Source organism: Chrysemys picta, chromosome 3, assembly GCF_011386835.1.
Source record: "Chrysemys picta bellii isolate R12L10 chromosome 3, ASM1138683v2, whole genome shotgun sequence".
NCBI lineage: Eukaryota > Metazoa > Chordata > Testudines > Emydidae > Chrysemys > Chrysemys picta.
In genome coordinates, this window is record NC_088793.1 from 23973256 (window position 1) to 23994985 (window position 21730).

The window sequence follows — 21730 nt, forward strand, 5'->3', positions numbered from 1 at the left end:
ATATCAGCTGAATTTCTTTCTTGTTTCTTGTACTTTTAGATCTAAAAAACCTAAGAAGCCCACGCCTCCTGTAGCCAAGGAAGACAAGTCCAAGTTAACCATTTTTGACGAGGAAGTAGATCCTGAGGAAGGATTATTTGGCCCAGCAAAAGATTTTTCATCTTCCAGTTCCAAGAAGAACTCGTCAGCCAAAGAGAGTAAATGTGTTCCATTTTCCATTATGTACAGTTAGGTTGTGGTCCCTAAAGCTTCTATAAGGGTCTTGTATTTAAAATGGAATGGTGCAGCACATGAAACTTGGGTTTTGACGTAAGAATGTTGGGCCAGACCTTCAGCTGTAAATTAGCTAGAAGTGGAAATAAACATGGCTTGCAGTTGCAATAGCCATACACTGTTGGACTTTAGATTCTCAGTTGTTATGGATCTGTAGTTGTTGTGTAGCTTATGTGGATGGGTGAGTCGAGCTAGTAGCTCCTGCTAGTGCAGTGTATCAAGAATGTATTTCCTAGCGCTTTGTGGATTTTTACTTTGGATATGGAAGACTTTTTATAAAAATAATTTTTCTGTAGGACGTTTCCTTTCAGCCACACAGCTTGATTCCCCTGCTAACAGTCATGGTGGTGTTGTAGTTGAAGCTTAACTAAACCTTTCTGATGATTCAATCTTTAGATCTGAAATTATTTGAAGACCCAGACCTCGGTGGGACTGTTAAACTAGGCGACTCTCTACTGCTGCCAACGGCCTGTGAGAACAAGGACTATGCGCTAAGTACCAGCCTCAAAGAGGACACAGAGGAGCTATTGAGGTATTCATCTAAAATGGGTCCTGTGGTAATGATGTCCACTAGGCATTCTTGAGCAGGAAGCAATTTAGATCCCAAGGCCACAAACTCCAGGGCAAAGCTTAAAAAACATTCTGTGCTGAAAGTGGATTGACATTCATACTAACCAAGACAAGGGCAGTTTGAAAATCAAACACAAAACATCTTTATTAAAGCTTAACAATAATGGGCACTGACAAACGGTAGCACCTTTACTTTACAAATAATCCTCAGGAGGGTAGATGGGTAGGTCAGCTCTCCATTTTCCAAATGTGGAAATGAAGGCAGAGGAGTATCTTGTCCAAGGGCAAAGATTAACTCTGTTTCAGAACTGAGATTATAATTTAGGCGCTCAATGCTCGGACACTGTGCTCAAGCCACTAGACTGGGCTGCCTCTTTATTTAAACAGTGTCTCTTAAGACATGTATTTATATTTTAGTCAGAACTATGCAAGATCTGGATTATCAGGAGGCTCTGAGGTCGGAGGAAGCATTCATGAACATGCCCTCCCTCTATCTAAAGTACTTAATATGGCCCCAGTTACCACAGTATCTGGGTGCCTCTTAATTTAATGTATTTATCCTCAGAATACTCCTGTTGAGGTAGTTTTGCTGCTCCGATCATTCCCACATTATAAATAGGGAATTACGGCTCAGAGAAAATAAGCTCACACGGGAAGTGTGTGGCAGTGCAAGGAGTGGAATGTGGGTCTCCTTAGTCCCAGGCTGGCCCCCTAACTGCGGGACCACCTATTAGCTCATGCTATGAGTTGCTATCCAGCTTTTTAGTATCCTACTTTAGTAACCAGTCCTGAGTAGAGACCAAAAATTCTGATGGGTGGTGTTAATCCCTTGGAGCTGGTAGTTTTGCAACCTCTATTGTTTATACAAAATGCTATAGTACTAACATATCACAGCAGAAATGCCTGGTTTAATTTATGCAGAGGTTAAGTTAGGTTATATGCCATCTCCTCTTACACTTTGGGGGCACATCTGATATTTACAAGACATGATGTGGCAAGACATAACTCGATTTACTGAGGTGGCATGTTGGGAGTGAACACGCACATTCACAGCTTTTCATGTCTGCTTTATCCTGTGCTAATAATCTAGGCATAACACGCTTCACCCAAATTGTTCATATAACTAGAACAAAAGTGCCTTATTTAGTGCAATTCCCCCATTAGCCATGAAAGCAGTGGAAAGAGCCTGACCATTTGTCATATTAATGCATTTCAAATTATGCAGTCTTCCCTGCTCAGGCACAGTGAAAGAGGCCCACTCTTTGACAGGCAGATCATGCCATTATATAGATTTGGTGTTGAAGAAGATAGCGACAGTTGATCAATTGCCAGAGCTGGTGATAATGAAAAAAGAGGGAGAAGATACTAATTCTTTAAGTTATGACTGATTTTTTTCCCCTGAATTGTCACAGTGCCAGTATCAATGCCTTCAGCAGCTGGCAATGCCAACATTCAGTTGGAAACAAGTAGGTGTAACCCAGCAGAAAATCAAGTGTGTGACCCTACTGGAAAATGGCACGGGAATCATTCTTGCTCTAGAGACCAATCTTATCCCTGGTAGGGATGTAGAAAGATTGTGCCCTATAGACATAGCAGAGAGTAGGTAAACTGAACTGAGAGAAATAGCAGGAGTAAGGAAGAGCTATTGGAGACAAGAAATAATGAAGGATGGAAATTAGCAGAGGACCTGAAAAACATAGAACATGGGGAGAAAGAAATGTTGGAGTCTGATTATGGACATGATGGGAAGCAAAATAGAACAGGGACCATGTGAGGTGACAGATGAGTTTCTGCTGGCTTAACCTAGTGGAATTCTTCTTTTCACCCCAAAGAGAATTTACCTGTGAACCCTGAAGCCTTGCAGCTTAACTTTCACAAGTAGTCACTGATTCTGGGTACCTCAATTTTTGATGCCGAACTAGTGACACTTGTGGCCTGATTTCCAGAAGCACAGATTATCTGCAGCTCCCACTGCACCTCATGGCACTTCTGAAAATCCAGCCCCAAGATGTCTCAAGTTGGGTGCCCAAAACTGCGGCCCCTACCAGCAGTGGATTTTTTTTTCTTTTTTGGGGGGCAAAGTTTGTCTTATTGTTCAAGGAACTGATATTTGTGTAAGGATCTAATGAAGGGTGAATACTGAATTATTTAAACAGCAAAGTCCAGAGACCACTCAGTGCACAAGTGGTTTAAACTTAATCCCCATCCCACCCCATTAGTTCCAGAATTCCAATCAGCCCATCCAGATACATCAACAAGCATTGCGTCCCAGCTACTGCGAACCTTGCTGGAGCTGGCATACTGGGGTAGGGACAGAGGAGACCAGACAGGGATCTTAATATATCTCTCTCCAAATCCATGTGGGATATAAAATATTTTTTAAAGGGACTTTCCTGAGCCTTCCCCCAAATCATTGTTCCCCAGTGGGGATAGGGGAGTCTTTGTGACATCACAACCCGGAGCATCGCTTTGGAAAAAGAAACTCCACGGGGTGGGATATGAAATAGTGGGAAGTACGGTGGAGAAGCAAAGGGGAGGAGAGTTTAAAAACCACATGAGGTGAACAGCTCTTTTATCCTTGTTGTTTAGTGCATGCAGCACACAAAATACACTTAATACTGATCTGTAAGTCACCTTTGAAAAAGACATAGTTGTCTCATCATATTATATATACGTGAAGCCCTTTTGAAAACCCATTTTACAGAGCTTAAATGCAGGGCCTAAAACCATCTACGAGTGCCCCTTGAAATGAAAAATGGAGCAGAGGAAGCCTGAAATCAAGTCAGCACCATAACCTAAGTGAAGTCCTGAAGTCAAGATCCTTGCAAATAGCTTGCCTTAGATCAAACAGATGCATTTAGTGTTGGATAGTATGATTAAGGGATATACTGTACTAAGCACAAACATAAGTGAAGTATGACTGTATTCTAAAACCTGTGAATACAAATAAAATGGCCTGATTTCCCCCCTCTGGTAGTAACCACTAACCGAGATTATGTGGAGGGCGGCTCACACATGCATGCCCAGTGGTGGAATACTCAAGACCATGCCAGTACATGCCCACTTATCTGAGATTAGATTTTAGCCCTTAATTGACTTGTTGTACAGTCTTGGGGTCTGTTCTCTTGAGAACACCAAGGGATTTATCCACACAACTTTCCCATGAATCAAGAGAACAGCAGATCCCTTGTTTTATGCTTTATTACATTAGGTGAGTAAACCCAATGCCCTCTGTATATGTATGTAACTAAATGGACTCCACTGGGAAACCCCCTTTGAGGTTTCTACTACCTGCAGGTGTTTTCCCACAAGGATTGTGTGTCATAGTCAGATTATTGTTAATATGGAAAACGATTATGATTTAAAGAGATTAATAGCTCCCATCCCACTGGGGGCTTTGGTCCCAGAGGGCAGCTGCTGCTTTCTCCTCCTGTGTAGCAGTAGCTCCTAGTAAAAGTAGGTAGATTGGCTCCTCCTCCTCCTCCTTCCATTCACTTTCACAGGCCTCTAACATAGGGATGGGCAAACTTTTTGGCCCAAGGGCCACATCTGGAAATAGAAATTGTATGGCGGGCCATGAATGCTCACAACATTGGGGTTGGGGTGCAGGAGGGGGTGAGGGCTCTCTGGTTGGGGGTGCAGGCTCTAGGATGGGGACAGAAATGAGGAGTTCAGGGTGCAGGAGGGGGCTCCGGGCTGGGGAGTGGGGTGCAGGGAGGGGATGAAGGCTCTGGCTGGGCGTGCGGGCTCTGGGGTGAGGGTGAGGATGAGGCATTTGTGGAGTTGGCAGGTGCTCCGGGCTGGGATCGAGGGTTTGGAGGGCGTAAGGGGGATCAGGGCCGGGGCAGTGGGTTTGTGTGCGGGAAGTGGTGCTAGTTCTGGCTGGGAGTGTGGGCTCAGGGATGGGGCTGGGGATGAGGGGTTGGGGGTACAGGAGGGTGCTCCGGACTGGGATTGAGGGGTTTGGAGGGCATAAGGGGGATCAGGGCTGGGGCACGGGGTTGGGGCATGGGGAGAGGCTCAGGAATGCAGGCTCCAGGCGGCACTTACGTCAAGTGGCTCTTGGAAGCTGCGGCCATGTCCCTCCTACAGCTCCTACATGGAGCCACGGCCAGGCAGCTCTGCACGCTGCCCCATCGGCAGGTGCTGCCCCTGCAGCTCCCATTGGCCTCAGTTCCCAGGCAATAGGAGCTGTGAGGGTGACGTTTGGGGCAGGGGCAGTGTGCAGAGCGGAGCCCCCTGGCTGAGCCGGAGCAGGGCCATGCCGCTGCTTCTGGGAGCCATGTGGAGCAGCCCCCGACCCTGCTCCCTGGCTGGAGCGGGGCAGGCCCCAGATCCCACTCTCCAGCGGGAGCTTGAGGGCTGTATTAAAATGGCTGCTGGGCCGGATCCGCTGTAGTTTGCCCACCCCTGATTTGAGATAATTTTCCACACACCACAAGGCTTTTGCTCTGCCACAAAATCCCCCTGTCCACTCCAACACAGCTTCTCCCTACCATGCATATGTGTTGCTCTTATTAAAGGACCTCCTCTGAGGTCAGCTTTCCTGCACTCTTAGCAAGTATGTGTGGTGGTGATGGGGAACCTGGATGAGGTACCTCCTCCTGGGTTCTGGCACTGTGGCTTCATTCACTCTTTCCTGCTCTCCGGGGCTTCCAAGTGCACTGGAGGCCTGAAACCTCATAACCCCAGGGTCCTGCAGGGCAATTCACTCTGGGTAGCCCCAGAATGTATAGGAGGCAATGGCAGATGAAATTCAATGCTGATAAATGCAAAGTAATGGACATTGGAAAACATAATCCCAACTGTACATATAAAACGATGGGGTCTAAATTAGCTGTTACCACTCAGAGAGATCTTGGAGTCAGTGTGGATAGTTCTCTGAAAACATCTACTCAATGTGCAGTGGCAGTCAAAAAAGTGAACAGAATGTTGGGAATCATTAAGAAAGGGATAGATAATAAGACAGAAAATTTCATATTGCCTCTATATTAGGGCTGTCAATCGCAGTTAACTCACGTGATTAACTCAAAAAAATTAATCGCAATTAATCGCACTGTTAAACAATAGAATATCAACTGAAATTGATTAAATATTTTTGGATGTTTTTCTACATTTTCAAATATATTAATTTCTATTACAACACAATACAAAGTGTACAGTGCTCACTTTGTTATTTTTATTACTAATATTTGCACTGTAAAAAGGATAAACAAAAGAAATGGTATTTTTCAATTCACTTCATACAAGTACTGTAGTGCAATCGCTTTATCATGAAAGTGCAACTTACAAATGTAGATTTTGTTTTTTTTACATAACTGCTCTCAAAAACAAAACAATGTAAAACTTTAGAGCCTACTAGTCCACTCAGTCCTAGTTCTTGTTCAGCCAATCGCTAAGACAAACAAGTTTGTTTACATTTACAAGAGATGCTGCCAGCTGCTTCTTATTTATAATGCCACCAGAAAGTGAGAACAAGCATTCGCATAGCACTTTTGTAGCTGGCATTGCAAGGTATTTATGTGTTAGATATGCTAAACATTTGTATGCCTCTTCATGCTTCAGCCACCATTCCAGAGTATATGCTTCCATGCTGATGATGCTCATTAAAAAATAATGCATTAATTAAATTTTTGACTGAACTCCTTGGGGGAGAACTGTATGTCTTCAGCTCTGTTTTATCTGCATTCTGCCATATATTTCATGTTATAGCAGTCTCGGATGATGACCCAGCACTTATTTGTTTTAAGAACACTTTCACAGCAGATTTGACAAAACGCAAACAAGATACCAATGTGAGATTTCTAAAAATAGCTACAGCACTCAACCCGTGGTTTAAGAATCAGAAGTGCCTTCCAAAGTCTGAGAGGGATGAGGTGTGGAGCATGCTTTCAGAAGTCTGAAAAGAGCAACACTCAGATGCGGAAAGTACAGACCCCGAACCACCAAAAAAGAAAATAAATTTTCTGCTGGTGGCATCTGACTCAGATGATGAAAATGAACATGCATCAGTCCACTCTGCTTTGGATTGTTATCGAGCAGAACCCATCATTGGCATGGGCGCATGTCCTCTGGAATGGTGGTTGAAGATGAAGGGATATATGAATCTTTAGTGTATCTGGTACATAAATATCTTGCGATGCCAGCTACAACAGTGCCATGCAGACGCCTGTTCTCACTTTCAGGTGACATTGTAAACAAGAAGCGGGCAGCATTATCTCCTGCAAATTGTAACCAAGTTTGTTTGTCTGAACGATTGGCTGAAGTAGGACTGAGTGGACTTGTAGGCTCTAAAGTTTTACATTGCATTGAAAAATAAAACAGTTATTTTTTTGTACATAATTCTACATTTGTACATTCAGCTTTCATGATGAAGAGATTGCACTACAGTACTTGTATGAGGTGAATTGAAAAATACTATTTCTTTTTTTACTGTGAAAATATTTGTAATAAAAAATAAATCTAAAGTGAACACTACGCACTTTGTATTCTGTGTTGTAGTAATTGAAATCAATATATTTGAAAATGTAGAAAACGTCCAAAAATATTTAAATAAATGGTATTCCGTTATTGTTTAACAACGCGATGAATCGCGCATTAATTGCGATTAATTTTTTTAATTGCTTGACAGCCCTAATCTATATAAATCCAGGGTACACCCATATCTTGAATACTGTATGCAGGCATGGTCACCCCATCTCAAAAAAGATATATTGGAATTGCAAAAGGTACAGAAAAAGGCTGCAAAATGATTAGGGGTATGGAACAGCTTCCATATGAGGAGAGAGTAATAAAACTGGGACTTTTCAGCTTGGAAAATTGACAACTAAAGAGGGATATAGTAGAGATCTATAAAATCATGACTGGCATGGAGAAAGTAAATAAGGAAGTGTTATTTACTCTTTCTCATAACACAAGAACTAGGGGTCACCAAATGAAATTAATAGGCAGAAGGTTTAAAACAAACAAAAGGAAATATTTTTTCACACAACGCACAGTCAGCCTGTGGAACTCCTTGCCAGAGGATGTTGTGAAGGTCAAAACTGTAACAGGGTTCAAAAAAGAACTAGATAAATTCATGGAGGACTGGTGCATCAATGGCTATTAGCCAGGATGGGCAGGGATGGTATCCCAGCCTCTGTTTGCCAGAAGCTGGGAGTGGGTGACAGGGGATGGATCACCTCATGATTACCTGTTCTGTTCATTTCCTCTGGGGCACCTGGTATTGGCCACTGTCGGAAGACGGGATACTGGGCTAGATGGTCTGACCTGGTATGGCCACTCTTATGAGAATGAATGAAACTGCTGTGTCCAGATCCAACAATGAGGTATAGTTTCATCATGCCCAGCTGCCACCACCAAAAATGGAAGAAGGTCATCCTTTCACTTCCAGAATACGCACTGCAAGGGGTAACAGGGTGTAGCATACCCCATGGCTCGTCCCTCTCCAGCATAAGGGCAGAGGGGAGGAGCCCAGGCTACCGTGGACGATCCTACCCGGTGATACAAGATTGCTGATTTGTGGGTGCAAATGGGTTGGGTGGAATTTACTGAACCCAGATGCTTACTATTAGGTTTGGGGATGGACCTAGGTCCAGTCGCTGCTTATAATACCCAGCACCTACAGTTTTCCTCTGGCTATCCATAGTTCTGATACTTGGCACTATGGCTCTTTCTATTTCATATTAAAATTCACAAGATTGTTTTAATGTTTCCTTTTGGTCCTAGTCACTGCTTTAATATCAGTCTAATAACTCTTCATCTGATTTACTGCTCCATTTTATGCAAGTAATAGTAGGCTTGCATGCCAAGCCATGTTTGATTTGTGTTGCTAAAACTTTCAGGCTATGGTGTCTCAGGTTCTTCTTGTTTCATCCATCAGCCTAGTGACTCATTCTGCAGATGTGCAAATTCATGCACCAGGCAAAGCACGGCACAGTCTTAATGCAATCAACTTCCTACGCCTCATTAATCTAAATTGTGACTGTCCAGTGTGACGAATAACGTTTTTGATGGGGGAAAAAAACACAGTACGTTTTCCTGAGAATGTTGTGTTGGGACTGTGGCCTGAAGAGTGGCACAGCTGCAAGATTGAAATGTTGTGCAGACGCTTCCTGCGTCAGTGGAAGGGGTTTTTCAATCAATGTAGGTAATCCACCTCTCTGAGAGGCGGTAGCTAGGTTGATGGAAGAATTCTTCCATTGGCGTAGCTGCATCTACAGTGGAGGTTAGGTCGACCTAACTAGGTTGCACAAGGTGAAAAATTTTTCACTGCCCTGAGGAATGTAGCTAGGTCAATCTAATATTTAGGCATAGACCAGGCTGTAGGTGGGGCAAGATTGACAGTCTGTTCTAATGGACCTTCCAGCACAATTTCCAGCTCAAAAAGATTCCCATTATCTCCGGCTAAAGCATGCCACTTTTTGTTGCTTATCTGATCCAAGTGGAAATGTTTGTGATTTTCTCACCACTAACATCATTTTGTATTATTTATTAATCATGTTTATTACAGTAAAGTCTAGGGACCAACCAAGAGTGGGGTCCCACTGCACTAGGCACTGTACAAACATAGTAGTAGATCGTCTCTGCCCTGAAGAGCTTGCAGTCTAAATAGACAAGTCAGACACCGGGTGCAGGAAAGGGCTATAATATATGAACAGACTGGTCAATGTGATGGCAGCATTACCTGTTTCTCTACATAAAATCTTTTCCCGTTTCAGAATCCACATCTGAGCCTTTACCTCACACTGCTGAATTTGTTATAAGCCTTTTATTTTTAATAGGAGATACTTTTTTATGCCAGGAAAAAAAATGCTATTTTCAATTACTACTTAGAATCTGCACTGTAGTTGAATCAGCACATTATTATGGCAAGAATTTCAAACACTACAGTGCTCCTTTTCCAAGAGAAGTCAGACTTTGGGAGAAGAATTCATTAGGTGGATATCTGTGCCCTATAATCTTTTAAACAAATATTTTCATTTTTTTTCCTGTGAGACGAGCGCCGTGCTGTTGCTAGGTTTCATTTTTTCCCCAGCTCTGAGTTAAATGTGATAGTTATACATGGTATATTTACTTGCCAAGAAATGTAAGTCCTTGGTTCCACCTTGGCCTAAGGCATTTCACGTTGTTGTTAACCATGTCTTTCATGATCAAGCAACAAAACATCAGACATCCTGACTTGCACAACAGCACTGAAAGTGGCTTGTGAGACAAAGATCGCACATTATGTACTATGTTCTCTGTAAAAGATCTCTAGCTAACCCATGTCTTTCAAAATCTAGGACTACCAGTTCATAGACCTGTTTGAAACTGAACTGTCCTCTGGTATCAGGTTCTGGGTTTTTTTTTTAATTATTATTTCTATTAAGCAGCATTCTGAGGCCGTATATTGTTTGGTGTTTTAGGACTGTGCGATAAACATTTTAGCTGCTATGACTAAAGCTAACTAAGATTTAAAGTGCAACTCCAAATGAATCAGAATTTCTGAAAGTCACAATAACCAACCAGGTTAATGGCCAATGGCATGCGTATCCCTGCCCTCTAGGGAACAGAATGTCTGACCTTGACAAATGCTACACCTAATGGAGAGCAAGGTGAGTAATAGCTAGGGTGACCAGACAGCAAACGTGAAAAATCGGGATGGGGGTGGGGGGTAATAGGAGCCTATATAAGAAAAAGACCCAAAAATCGGGACTGTCCCTATAAAATCAGGACATCTGGTCACCCTAGTAATAGCTTTCATTGGACCAACTGTTGGTGAAACGGACAAGCTTTCGAACTACAAAGGAGGACGTATATAAGGTGACCAGACGTCCCGTTTTTAAGCCTTCTTCCAGGTGTCCCAACTTTTAGTTAAATACGGGCAAATTGTCCTGTCTTTTCTGGGATCGCAGCACAGAGCCAGCAGAGGGGACCAGCAAGCAGACATGCCCCCTTCCCCCCCCCCCCACTCTCCCCAGCGTGCGCTGGCGCTGGAATCTCCCTTGCTGCCTCCTCCAGCGGCAGCAGTGCCAGGGATGGGGAGTGAGAGTGCGCCCGGACTCAGACGCTCCCCCCCATTCCTGCTGCTGCTCCTGTCCCACCGCCCCCCTTGCCTACTGGGCAGCACTCCTGCCGTGCCGCCATCAGCTCCCGCTTTGCACGGGTGAGAACCCAGAGCGCGGTGTGCCCTCCCCCACACCTGGGGCAGCCTACGGGCAAGGGGGTCCCTGCTTACCCATGGTGGGAGGATCCCTGCTTCCCCGGGTGGAGGGGCTCTGCTGGCCGCATGGCAGGGGGAGTAGGCTGTGAGCAGCGTTTCACCTTGCAGCTGACCCCCCCGCACATGGAACCCCTAGTGGAGCATGGAGGAACGTGTGGCAGGGGCAGTGCCAACACCAGCCCTGCACTGGAAGGAGGGCTACGGAGAGCAGCTCGGGCAGGCCGGCCCACCCCATGTGCAGGGGGACCTCAGGCGGCCCCCCATGTGCAGGCATGCGGTGTGGGGGCTCAGACCATCAGCCATGCGGCCGTGCATGCAGCAAGGGTAGCGGGGGGGGGAGGGGAGCTTGGACTAGGTGTGGTGGTGGGGTCGCAAGCTGGCAGTGCGGTGGCTTGGATGGGGGGCGTGTCGCAGGCAGGTAGCGGGGTGACTTGGGCTGGCCCCAGGCACCAGTGAGAGGAGGACCTCAGGCTGGCCCCGTGTGGGTGGGAGGCAGGGAGGGCTCAGGCAAGCCCAAGCATGGGGGGACTGGGGGACCTCAAGGAGGGCTTGGACTAGCCCAGGAGTGTCCCTTTTTTCCTTGGGGAAAATATGTTCACCCTTGACCTACAGGACTTGAAGAGGAACTCTGTGAAGCTCGACAGCTTGTCTGTTTCACCAGCACAAGTTGGTCCAATGTCTCTCTCACATCCTGGGACCAACCCGGCTACAGCAACACTGAAAGCACCTAGTTGAGCCTTTACATTTGTAGTTTGAAGTCCTGAAATCTATACCTGATCTCTCTGTGTATGGCCAGAGCTTTGTCACTCTAGGCTGCTGATTCACTCAGTATTTGTGCAGTGGGGGAGGAAGGGATAGAATTATTACTTATTACATAGTGTACCAGAGAACAGGGAATCTGTCCTGGGGATATGTGGCAGCAGTTTGATCTCTGGTTCAGTATCACACAGGAATTTTTCAACTGACTCTAATACAAACATGATTAAGGGCTGATGTGACAAATTCTGGAGAGGATGTTAAGGTGAAAACCCAGAGCCAAGTGCTTGGCTTGGGTAGCTGGGCTGGGTGTTTGGAAGGTGCATGGGAGAGGGAGGAGAACCCCACCATTGACATCAGGCACAAAGTACCTGTGCAACCACTCCATAGAGGCTCCTATCAGAAGTAACCTCTGTGGGCTGTCTAGCCTCACCCAGATCCATTCCTCATCCCCTACCCCTGACCTGTGCTCTGCTGTGCAGCAAGATTATATGGAGCAAGGTGTCACACTATAGAGGGGATCTCCTTCCCCTCCCTCCCTATTCATCCTTTCCCTTGCACAGCAGAACCCCACCTGAGCCATGAAGGCAGAGGAAAGGGTCTGAATATTCCCCTAATGGGTAAAATTTATCCCTGGAACAACTCTGACTTCAGTGAAATTACATCAAGGATGAGTTTGGCTCTATGTGTAGAGCTTTATTGAAGGATGACGGAGGGTGGTTGTGTAGCTTGGGGACATGGTTACTGACTAGAAGTATCTGAAGGAATTGTTTAGGGTATCCTTAGGATTAAGGGGTGATGAGGTGAAATTAACAAAAAGAAAAAAAAATTAGGCCAAGGATCAGGAAATGTTTCCTCACACCCGTAGCCTTTTAGCCTAGGGCAGTGATCCCCAACCTTTTTTGTCTGGCGGGTGCCAGACGACGAGCCACGGAGGACCGTGGTGGCGGACGAGCATCCACCGAAATGCCGTTGACAAGCGGCAACGTCAATAGGCGTTGCCGCCGTCAAGCAGCGTCATCCAGAGGCGTCACCACCGAAATGCCGCCGAAAATCGGCAGCATTTTGGCGGCGACACCTCTGGATGCTGCTGCTTGTCGGCGGCATTTTGGTGGATGCTTGTCCGCCGGCCAGTACGCAGGTGTACTTAGACGCCCCGGCAGGCGCCATGGCGCCCGCGGCCACCGCATTGGGGACCCCTGGCCTAAGGAATAGTCTTCCAGGTGACAGGCTAGAGGCTCAGTCCCATGAGAGATTTTTAAGATTAGACTTGACAAAGCACCAGAGGGCGCCCTGTATGAAACAGTCCTGCCCTGAGCACTAGGGCACTGATACTCTTAAACTCATTCTTAACCCGAACAAATGGGATTACTCACATGCTTAAAGTTCAGCACGTGCTAAAGTGCTTGGCTGGATCATGCCCAAAAAGGTCTGTTCCATCTCTGACTTTTGTGATTGTTCTACCCTGAATTGAACTGAAAGGGATTTTATTTAAAAAAACAAAACAACCCACACTGCACATGTCCCAGTAACCTTGCCTAGCGTCACAGACCCTTCTCCTATCCCCTCTGGTATTCGGGGGTATTTACTTCAGATTATAATATCTGTGGTTTTGAAACAACTTGGCAGATACTTGTAAGTTGATAGCCAATTGCTTGGACATTCGTTCAGACTGTCTGAACTCCGTTAAACTAAGTATTGACTAGACCATGGCAATGGTTAACACTGATGCCAGCTTAATTAATTTTTCAGTACCATGCCATCTATGTGACATCTGGGAATCCCAGTTTATGGCATCAACCTGCTAGCCTAGGAGTGAGAGAGACCAAGGTGAATCTTTGGTCCCTCTGATTCAGTGCAGAGGAAAAAGTTGCAAATTTCTTCTTTTAAATTTTCTTTTCAAAAGCTTCCTATGTTTGTTATTTGAAACTATTTCTAATTAAAAAAACAAAAAGTTTTTTGCATGCCTTAATAATTTCCCTTCTGAGCTGCTGGACGGCTAGAAATGTCTGAGCATATTTGCTATGTTAATAATTCAAACGATACTTTGCATCTTGAGCACAGGCATAGCTAGGGAGTGGGAAAGGCAGCTGGTTGGACACTTGGCTAGAGCTAGTGAAACTGAGGTGAAACTGGCTTCACTAAACTGCCTGAGACACTAGGGGAAAATTTTCAGAAACACTTCAGTGACTGAGACTCTGAAGTCCCATTGCCTTTCAGTGAGGCTTATGCTGCCAAGTGCTGGCCCACATTTGTAAAGGCATGTAGGCGTTGCTGTGCTCAGTGTTGCAATGCTTTACTGATTTAGGAGTCTAAATCCTATTGACCATCAATGGGATTTTGGCTCCCAAGTGCCTAAGTCACTTCTGAAAATGAGTTAGGCTCCTAAATCAGTTAGGCACTCTGACGCTGAGCATGGTAATGCTTAAATTCTTTGAAAATTTGAGCATGTCACTCTTGAAAATGGGAGTTAGGCACCTAAATCACTTAGATGGGTTTGAAAATTTTACCTTAGGACTTTTGATCAAAACAAGGACATCCGCTCACCCTATGCCCATGTGTCTCCTGCAGTCAGAGGAAAAAGATAGTGGAGAATACACTTCCCAGTTTTAGTACATGCTCCATGCTCCAGAGGATAGTGAAAAACCCCAAGATCACTTCGAGATATTCCGGGAAGTCAAGTCCTTGTCTACCTTGAAGCTCTGTCCTGTGTATGTGAGCAACACTCAGCACGGCTAGTTAAATATCTTATCCCACTTTTACCCTCATTATTACAGATGAACAACTCTGTTTTTGTCAATTTGGATGACAGCCCAAACCCTTCTTGTTTGCACACGCAGTATAATAAGGTGTGTTGTTTTGATTTAACACAGGAAAATGTAATTCAATGCCTAAAGGAAAATAATTGGGGCAAGCCTTGATGTACCATAGTCTTTCTCTGTCCTTTATGTCTTTGTGGGTTGTATATTTCTGGTTCATTTTTTGCATTGTACTGTGTGAACACAGGACCTCTTTTTCCTTATGGCCTAAGAATATTCATGCAGAAAATGTATTATTTAATTGTGGCCAGCTTCAGAATTTTATTCAGTCAAAAATGAAAGAGAATTGTCATTGTGCAAAGGGATACCTCTAGGAATGGGACTCACCCTGGGGCTAGCAGGCAGATTATTACAGAAAACACATGTGAACGTTGAGAAATGAGGTAAGAGGAGACACATCCTGTGTAAATTTTACAGGAAATTTGCTGATAATTTTTTAAAAAGTCATACAGGATAAAGCTTTTCCGTTTTTATAATCTAAGATGAAAACAGTAAAACCCAGGGCATGATAAATATTAGTGGTTGGTTGGTTGGTTCTGTGGGATTGCCCACAATGTGCTAGATGGTTTTCAGACAGACAAGATGATATAGTTCCTGACCTGGAGCTCACAATCTGAGGCCCCGGTCTGCAGACTACAATGTATGTGTTTGACTGAAGGATGGGCAATTAATTCCATCATCCAGCTCATTAATAAAGATGTTGAACAAAACCGGCCCCAGGACTGACCCCTGGGGCACTCTGCTTGATACCGGCTGCCAACTAGACATCGAGCCATTGATCACTACCCATTGAGCCCGACAATCTAGCCATCTTTCTATCCACCTTATAGTCCATTCATCCAATCCATACTTTTTTAACTTGCTGGCAAGAATTCTAAAATCAAGATATATCACATCCACTGCTTTCCCCATATCCACAGAGCCAGTTATGTCATCATAGAAGGCAATCAGGTTGGTCAGGCATGACTTGCCCTTGGTGAATCCATGTTGACTGTTCCTGATCACCTTCCTCTCCTCCAAGTGCTTCAAAATGGATTCCTTGAGGACCTGCTCCATGATTTTGCTGGGGACTGAAGTGAGGCTGACTGGTCTGTAGTTCTCCAGGTTCTCTTTTTTTTCCCTTTTTAAAATATGGGCACTATATTTGCCTTTTTCAATCGTCTGGGACCTCCCCCCGCCACGAATTTTCAAAGATAATGGCCAATGGCTCTGCAATCACATCAGCAACTCTCTCAGCACCCTGCGATGCATTAGATCTGGACCACAGGCGCCAACTTTCCTTGGTACTGGTGGGTGCTCGTGCCCTGGCCCCGCCCCGACTCCGCCCCTCCCTGCCCCTATTGGACTCCGCACCAAATCCCCGCACCGGCCCCACCTCTTCCACGAGTGCGCCGCGTTCCTTCTCCTTCCCCCTCCCTCCCACCGCTTGTCGTGCGAAACAGCTATTTCACGGCGCAAGTGCTGGGAGGGAGGTGGGAGAAGTAGGACTTGGTGGCGCGCTCAGGGGAGGAGGCGGAGGTGAGCTGGGGCAGGGGGGCGGGGAGCTGCCGGTGGGTGCAGAGCACACACCAATTTTTCCCCGTGAGTGCTCCAGGTCCGGAGCTCCCACAGAGTCGGCGCCTATGATCTGGACCCATGGACTTGTGCATGTCCAGTTTTTCTAAATAGTCCTTAACCTGTTCTTTCACCAGTGAGGGCTGTTCACCTACTCCCCATGCTGTGTTGCCCAGTGCAGCAGTCTGGGAGCTGCCCTTGTCTGTGAAGACCGAGGCAAAAAAAGCATTGAGTACTTCGGCTTTTTCCACGTCATCTGTCACTATGTTGCCTCCCCCATTCAGTAAGGGTCTCACATTTTCCCTGGCCTCCTTCTTGTTCCTCACATACCTGTAGAAACTCTTCTTGTTACCCTTCACATCCTTTGCTAGCTGCAACTCCAGTTGTGCCTTGGCCTTCCTGATTACACCCCTGCATGCTCTAGCAATATTTTTATACTCCTCCCATGTCATCTGACCAAATTTCCACTTATTGTAAGCTTCCTTTTTGAGTTTAAGCTCACCAAAGATTTCACTGTTAAGCCAAGCTGGGTGCCTGCCATATTTGCTGTTCTTTCTGCACTTCGGGATGGTTTGTTCCTGCACCTTCAATAAGGCGTCTTTAAAATACAGCCAGCTCTCCTGGATTCCTTGCCCCCTCATATTAGCCTCCCAGGGGATCCTGCCCATCAGTTCCCTAAGGGAGTCTAAGTCTGCTTTTCTGAAGTTCAGGGTCCGTATTTTGCTACTTTCCTTTCTCCCTTTTTTCAAGATTCTGAACTCAACCATCTCATGGTCACTTCTGCCTAGGTTGCCACCCACTTCTACTTCCCCTACCAATTCTTTCCTGTTTGTAAGCAGCAGGTCAAGAGGAGCACGGCCCCTTGTCGGTTCCTCCAGCACTTGTACCAGGAAGTTGTCCCCAACACTCTCCAAAACCTTCCTGGATTATCTGTGCATTGCTGTATTGCTCTCCCAGCAGATGTCAGGGTGATTGAAGTCCCCCATTAGAACCAGGGCCTGTGATCTGGAGACTTCAGTTAGTTGTTCAAAGAAAGCCTCGTCTACCTCATCCTTCTGATCCGGTGGTCTATAGCACACGCCCACCACGACATCACCCTTGTTGCTCTCGCCTCTAAACTTAACCCAAAGACTCTCAACAGGCTAGTGTCCAGTTTCAGACTGGAGCTCTGAGCAATCATACTGCTCTTTAACCTTTACCTCATTGGTTAGGGCCCTCACAGTGGACATTGGAGACCCACGTTGAGACCCAGAATGAACTTTTTTAACTAATCACAATTTATTTAAATTTCAGATTTGATTGAAACCAAACCAATTTTTTCCCCAATTTTTTTGGAACTGCTGCTGTACTGAAAAATCATTTATTTGCCCAGTTCTAACTGTAACTCCTACCAGGACATGGAAGGCAATCGGGGAGGTTGCAAGGCATTGAAAATGTTGTTATGATCTAAAGCAGAGAAAATAAAATTTCCAGAATTATTTCATGGTTAGCAACACCTTCCAAGTTTGTGAGGTCAAATGTAGTTGTATTATATAGGCTTATCATTTATACACTTTTACTTTTATAGTAAACGTAAGGGGGTTGTCAAAATGTTTGACTTCAAATAAGGAGCCAAGTTCCAACAACCTTAAAAGGCTGAAAGACAGTTGTTAAATAGAAAGATCAAGGTGCTACTTAGCCATTGCATGGCCCAAATGGCGTTAAGTTCAACTAGATTCACTCTACGCCAGTGGTTTTCAACCTGTGGTCCCCAGACCACGGGGTCCGCAGACTATGTCTAATATTTCCAAAGGGTCTACATCTCCATTTGAAACTTTTTAGGGATCTGCAAATGAAAACAGGTTGAAAACCACTCGTCTAGACAGTACAGTCAGAAATTCTATGTTGTATCTTTTAAGAAAGCCAAACTAATACTATTTCTGCTAGTAGTAATAATGATGAGGGAGTTCTTTGAGTATTTTAAAATTCAAATATTTATAGAATTGTAACTGGGATGGATGATGTGATGAGAGAAGCGTCTCAGATTTGTTGACTCTTCTTTTGTTATCGCCTATGTGGAATAATGGCCATGGTGCTGGAGCTATAAGCAGAATAAACTGCTTCTATGGTTACGGAACACCTCAGCTTTGCTTTGCATTTAATAGCCTGCCAATGGCTCCTTTATTGCTCTGCTGTGCTTAGTAGAGAGTATTATTAAATCTCTGCTGGGGGCACCAGTGAATAAATATATAAGGGGTGAAATCCCGGCCCTATTGAAGTCAGTGGGAGTCAAATCATTGACTTCAATAGAGCCAGGATTTCACCCAGTATACCCCAAAGCCACCAGCTAGCGCAACAGGAGCAGATATGTGGTGGGGAAAATATGAACAAGAAAGTATAAATAACATTACAGGGAGCCAAAATACCTGCTAACTGATCTGAGATAAGGGCCAAATCCAAGGCCAAATCCCAACCCAACTAACACAGTGTGTGAAAAGGGATACAATTAATAGGAACTTTGCCCACCCCAGGCAGTAAAGTGGCTGCAGAGCTGCTCCGCCAAACCCATTCCAGCCACCGGTGCCACAGCATTAGCGGGAGGACCAGAGAATCCACACAGAAGTGAAGAGTCTGGCTTTGCCCCTTCCCTTATCCCCATCTTCACTTGCTCTGTGCATATTGCTCTTGGGGAGTCATTGCTGCTGCAGAGAGGGGTGCACCCAGTCAATCTAGCACTACCCCGTGCATGGCAGAACTTCCCCCATCCAGCCAAGGGGGGGAGGGGGTCTTTCCAGCTGCAGCTTTCAGAATGATCAAAGATGGGATTTTTCAAAGGTTCAGCACTGACCCTGCTCCCATGTTTTACCATTGACTTCAACGGCAGTAGAGTTAGACCAATGCAGAGTGCTTTATCCCACCCTGAAATCTCACACTAATACTTACGTCGTTCAATCCAGCCAAACAATATAAATGCCCTTAATTTATTTTAATTTTTCCTTGTATGTTTTGATGTTGTTTGAATATTATTTGATTAGAAAGTTGGGAAAAGTTACCCTAAAAAAGCATAATCCACACAGATCAAAGGAGCCTTCTGTTTCACAGGAGCATGTGTGAACAAGCCATTCTGTGGTTAACTTTATCCAGATCAGCATTAGCAGCTAGATTTGTAGTTCATCTTGTTTGTCTGAGAAGCAGAGCTGGGCAGGAAAGAGTTTGCCTGTCCTGTGAAAAATGATGAAATTTCAAAAATATTTTCCCGTTCCAAATTGAGGCAAAAAATCAATCTCAAACTTTTGTGAACAGGAAAAAAAAAATCAGTTTGGTCAACGGAAAGGTTTTGTTTCAATTTCAATTTTTTAAAGTTTTTCTTTACTCTACATTAACTTGCATTTCTAAATAAAAAGTCATTTCAAATAAAAAAAATTGAACTTTTCATTTAGTGTCTCATTTTACCGTTTTCTGTGACAATTTCAAAGTTTCCAGAATTTTCAGAATGGGAAATTGGTTGAAATCAACCCTTTCCCATGAAGTTTCAGTTTCAGTGAACTGGCATTTTCTGAGGGAAAATATTTTTGGTCAAAAAATTCCTGGTCAGCTCCAATGAGGAGTCACATGTGCATTTGTTTTTTTATTTGCTTTCCTTAGGGTTGAAGAGGATTTAGAGAGGCTCTGGAGAGTGAGTTCAAAGCCAAAACCCAGGCTGCCATGTAAACCGGCATTGCTTAAGAAGCCATTAATCACCACTAAGAACAATGTTAGCCCAGCCCCTCCAGCAAAGCCGAAGGAAGACAAGATTCAAACCATGGACGAGGTAGACATTCTCCAGTACATTCAGGACAACGAATCTATCAGCAACCAAGACATGAGTCTCTTTTGAAGAGTCTATTTCTTTTTTGTCTTCCGAGGCTGCCTTATCCAAGCGCCTTTGACCTCGTATGTTGAGGGAGGCAGGAGTTAGCTCGAATTCTTCATTGTCACTACATTTGTCAACTTGTCATGATTAGGAGAGCAGCAAGTCTGATTATTTCACAAGCTCTAAGTGGTAAAGAGTGTGTGTTTCTACAGTGCAATTATGATCTAATGTTGCCTTATATTTTCAGGGTTTTTTTTTTTTAAGAGGTGTAGAAAATATACAACACTATAGATTCTGTGTACTACAGTCATGTCAAATTATTGTAACATTAATCTATTACTAGACCGAAAGGGCTAGAGCAAACCGCATAGGCTACAAGCATGAATACAGTCTAGTGGGGCCCCCTTCACTCCATTAGCTGAATAAGAGACCGTATGTTTCAATTAACTGGAAATGTGATCCTTTTTCTCTTGTCCATCCTTGTAGCAACCTGCCCTCCCTTGCTGTCATTTCAGTGAGATGCAGCCAGTTAATGCTTCTGTGGATACACTAAATTCCACCTTCTTTGTAGTTGAGAGAGAGATTAAAATCCCGAATTCCTGACCATTCTTCCCCTATTCAGGCACTCACTGAGTCCCAGAGAAAGTTGTCCCTACCCCCAGTATAGATACAGCCATATAGTGTCAATGTCTTGCCATTGGCTATTTAGATACACAAATTCCAGCTCAGGGGAGATCTAGCACAATAGTGAAACAAGGCTAGACCCTGCAAATCTATGTACAGATTTTCCGACTACGGATAGTCAGCACAGGAACATGGTGCAGAGTTAGCAAATGACTAGAGCTGTATTTCAGGCCATCTGTAGATACACAGACAAATTTAGGAAGTTTGGATCTTTTTCCTGATCTAAACTTCAGGGCTTGGCCCCATCTCTATAAAGACATGGGAGTGGAATGATGCTAAATGGTGGGCCCTTCGGTATCTGTTTAATTTTTATAGCCAGGCAGGAGCAACTTCGGGGTGATAAAATAGTTTTTTTAAAAATCTGAATATTTTCGTGAAATTTTAGTGCCTGTGAAAAGTAAGAAATTAACCCAGCACCTCAAGGTCTCCAGCAGTGAAATGCTAGTATATTTAAGCCATGTCACACACCCCAAATCTGCCTTTTTAATGCATAACATAATAAAAAGCCTATAAAGCACTTTAAAAATATATTTTTTAATAATTACCATGTTCTCTATTCATAATTTTCTCTTTATTCTAAAAGATAATGTATTAAGTACATTTTTGTTTAAAGGAACAAAAAAATCAATATTAGATTTGAACCATGTAAAATAAGATTCACTATAATAAAATGACATGCTAACCTTTAAGTACTGTTGTTCTTTATTATATCCTAAAGTAAGGGCTGATGAGAGTTGAAAGTTGGGTTCTAATTACCTAAGCTGTGATGAATGGTCCGTTTTTATTGCCATATGAGTGTAGTAAAATATGTATATAAATAAGAAAATATTGAAGCATGGTTCAGATAAAGCTCACTGATGGACACAGAAGTTTATCTATGGTTCTTATATGGCTTCCATTAGTACCTGAGCAAAATATTTAATTAGACTCCACAAACTTCTTTTCCTCGCCTGCAGATTATAGTGACCTCAGCCCAAGAAGCCCTGGAATGTGATTCCTTTGGAGGACATACTCAGTTGAGACATAATATTGACTTGG

The 21730-nt window shown here is 44.2% G+C and overlaps 1 protein-coding gene across 5 annotated transcripts in view; it reads left to right on the forward strand.

Annotated features, from left to right (window-relative positions):
• The window catches only part of HS1BP3 (HCLS1 binding protein 3), a 74306-nt gene extending 52925 nt beyond the window's left edge, over window positions 1–21381 (forward strand). For 3 of the 5 annotated variants that reach the window (XM_065587604.1, XM_008163068.4, XM_042848684.2), the window contains exons 5-7: window positions 40–197; window positions 670–805; window positions 19801–21381. In XM_065587604.1, the coding sequence (XP_065443676.1) occupies window positions 40–197; window positions 670–805; window positions 19801–20032 (526 nt within the window). In that variant the 3' untranslated portion in view covers window positions 20033–21381. Of the gene's footprint in view, window positions 1–39; window positions 198–669; window positions 806–6593; window positions 7422–14580; window positions 14654–19800 lie in introns of those variants that run through there. The other 2 variants (XM_042848685.2, XM_065587605.1) reach the window with 2 other exon arrangements.
• The last annotated feature ends 349 nt before the right edge of the window (window positions 21382–21730 follow it).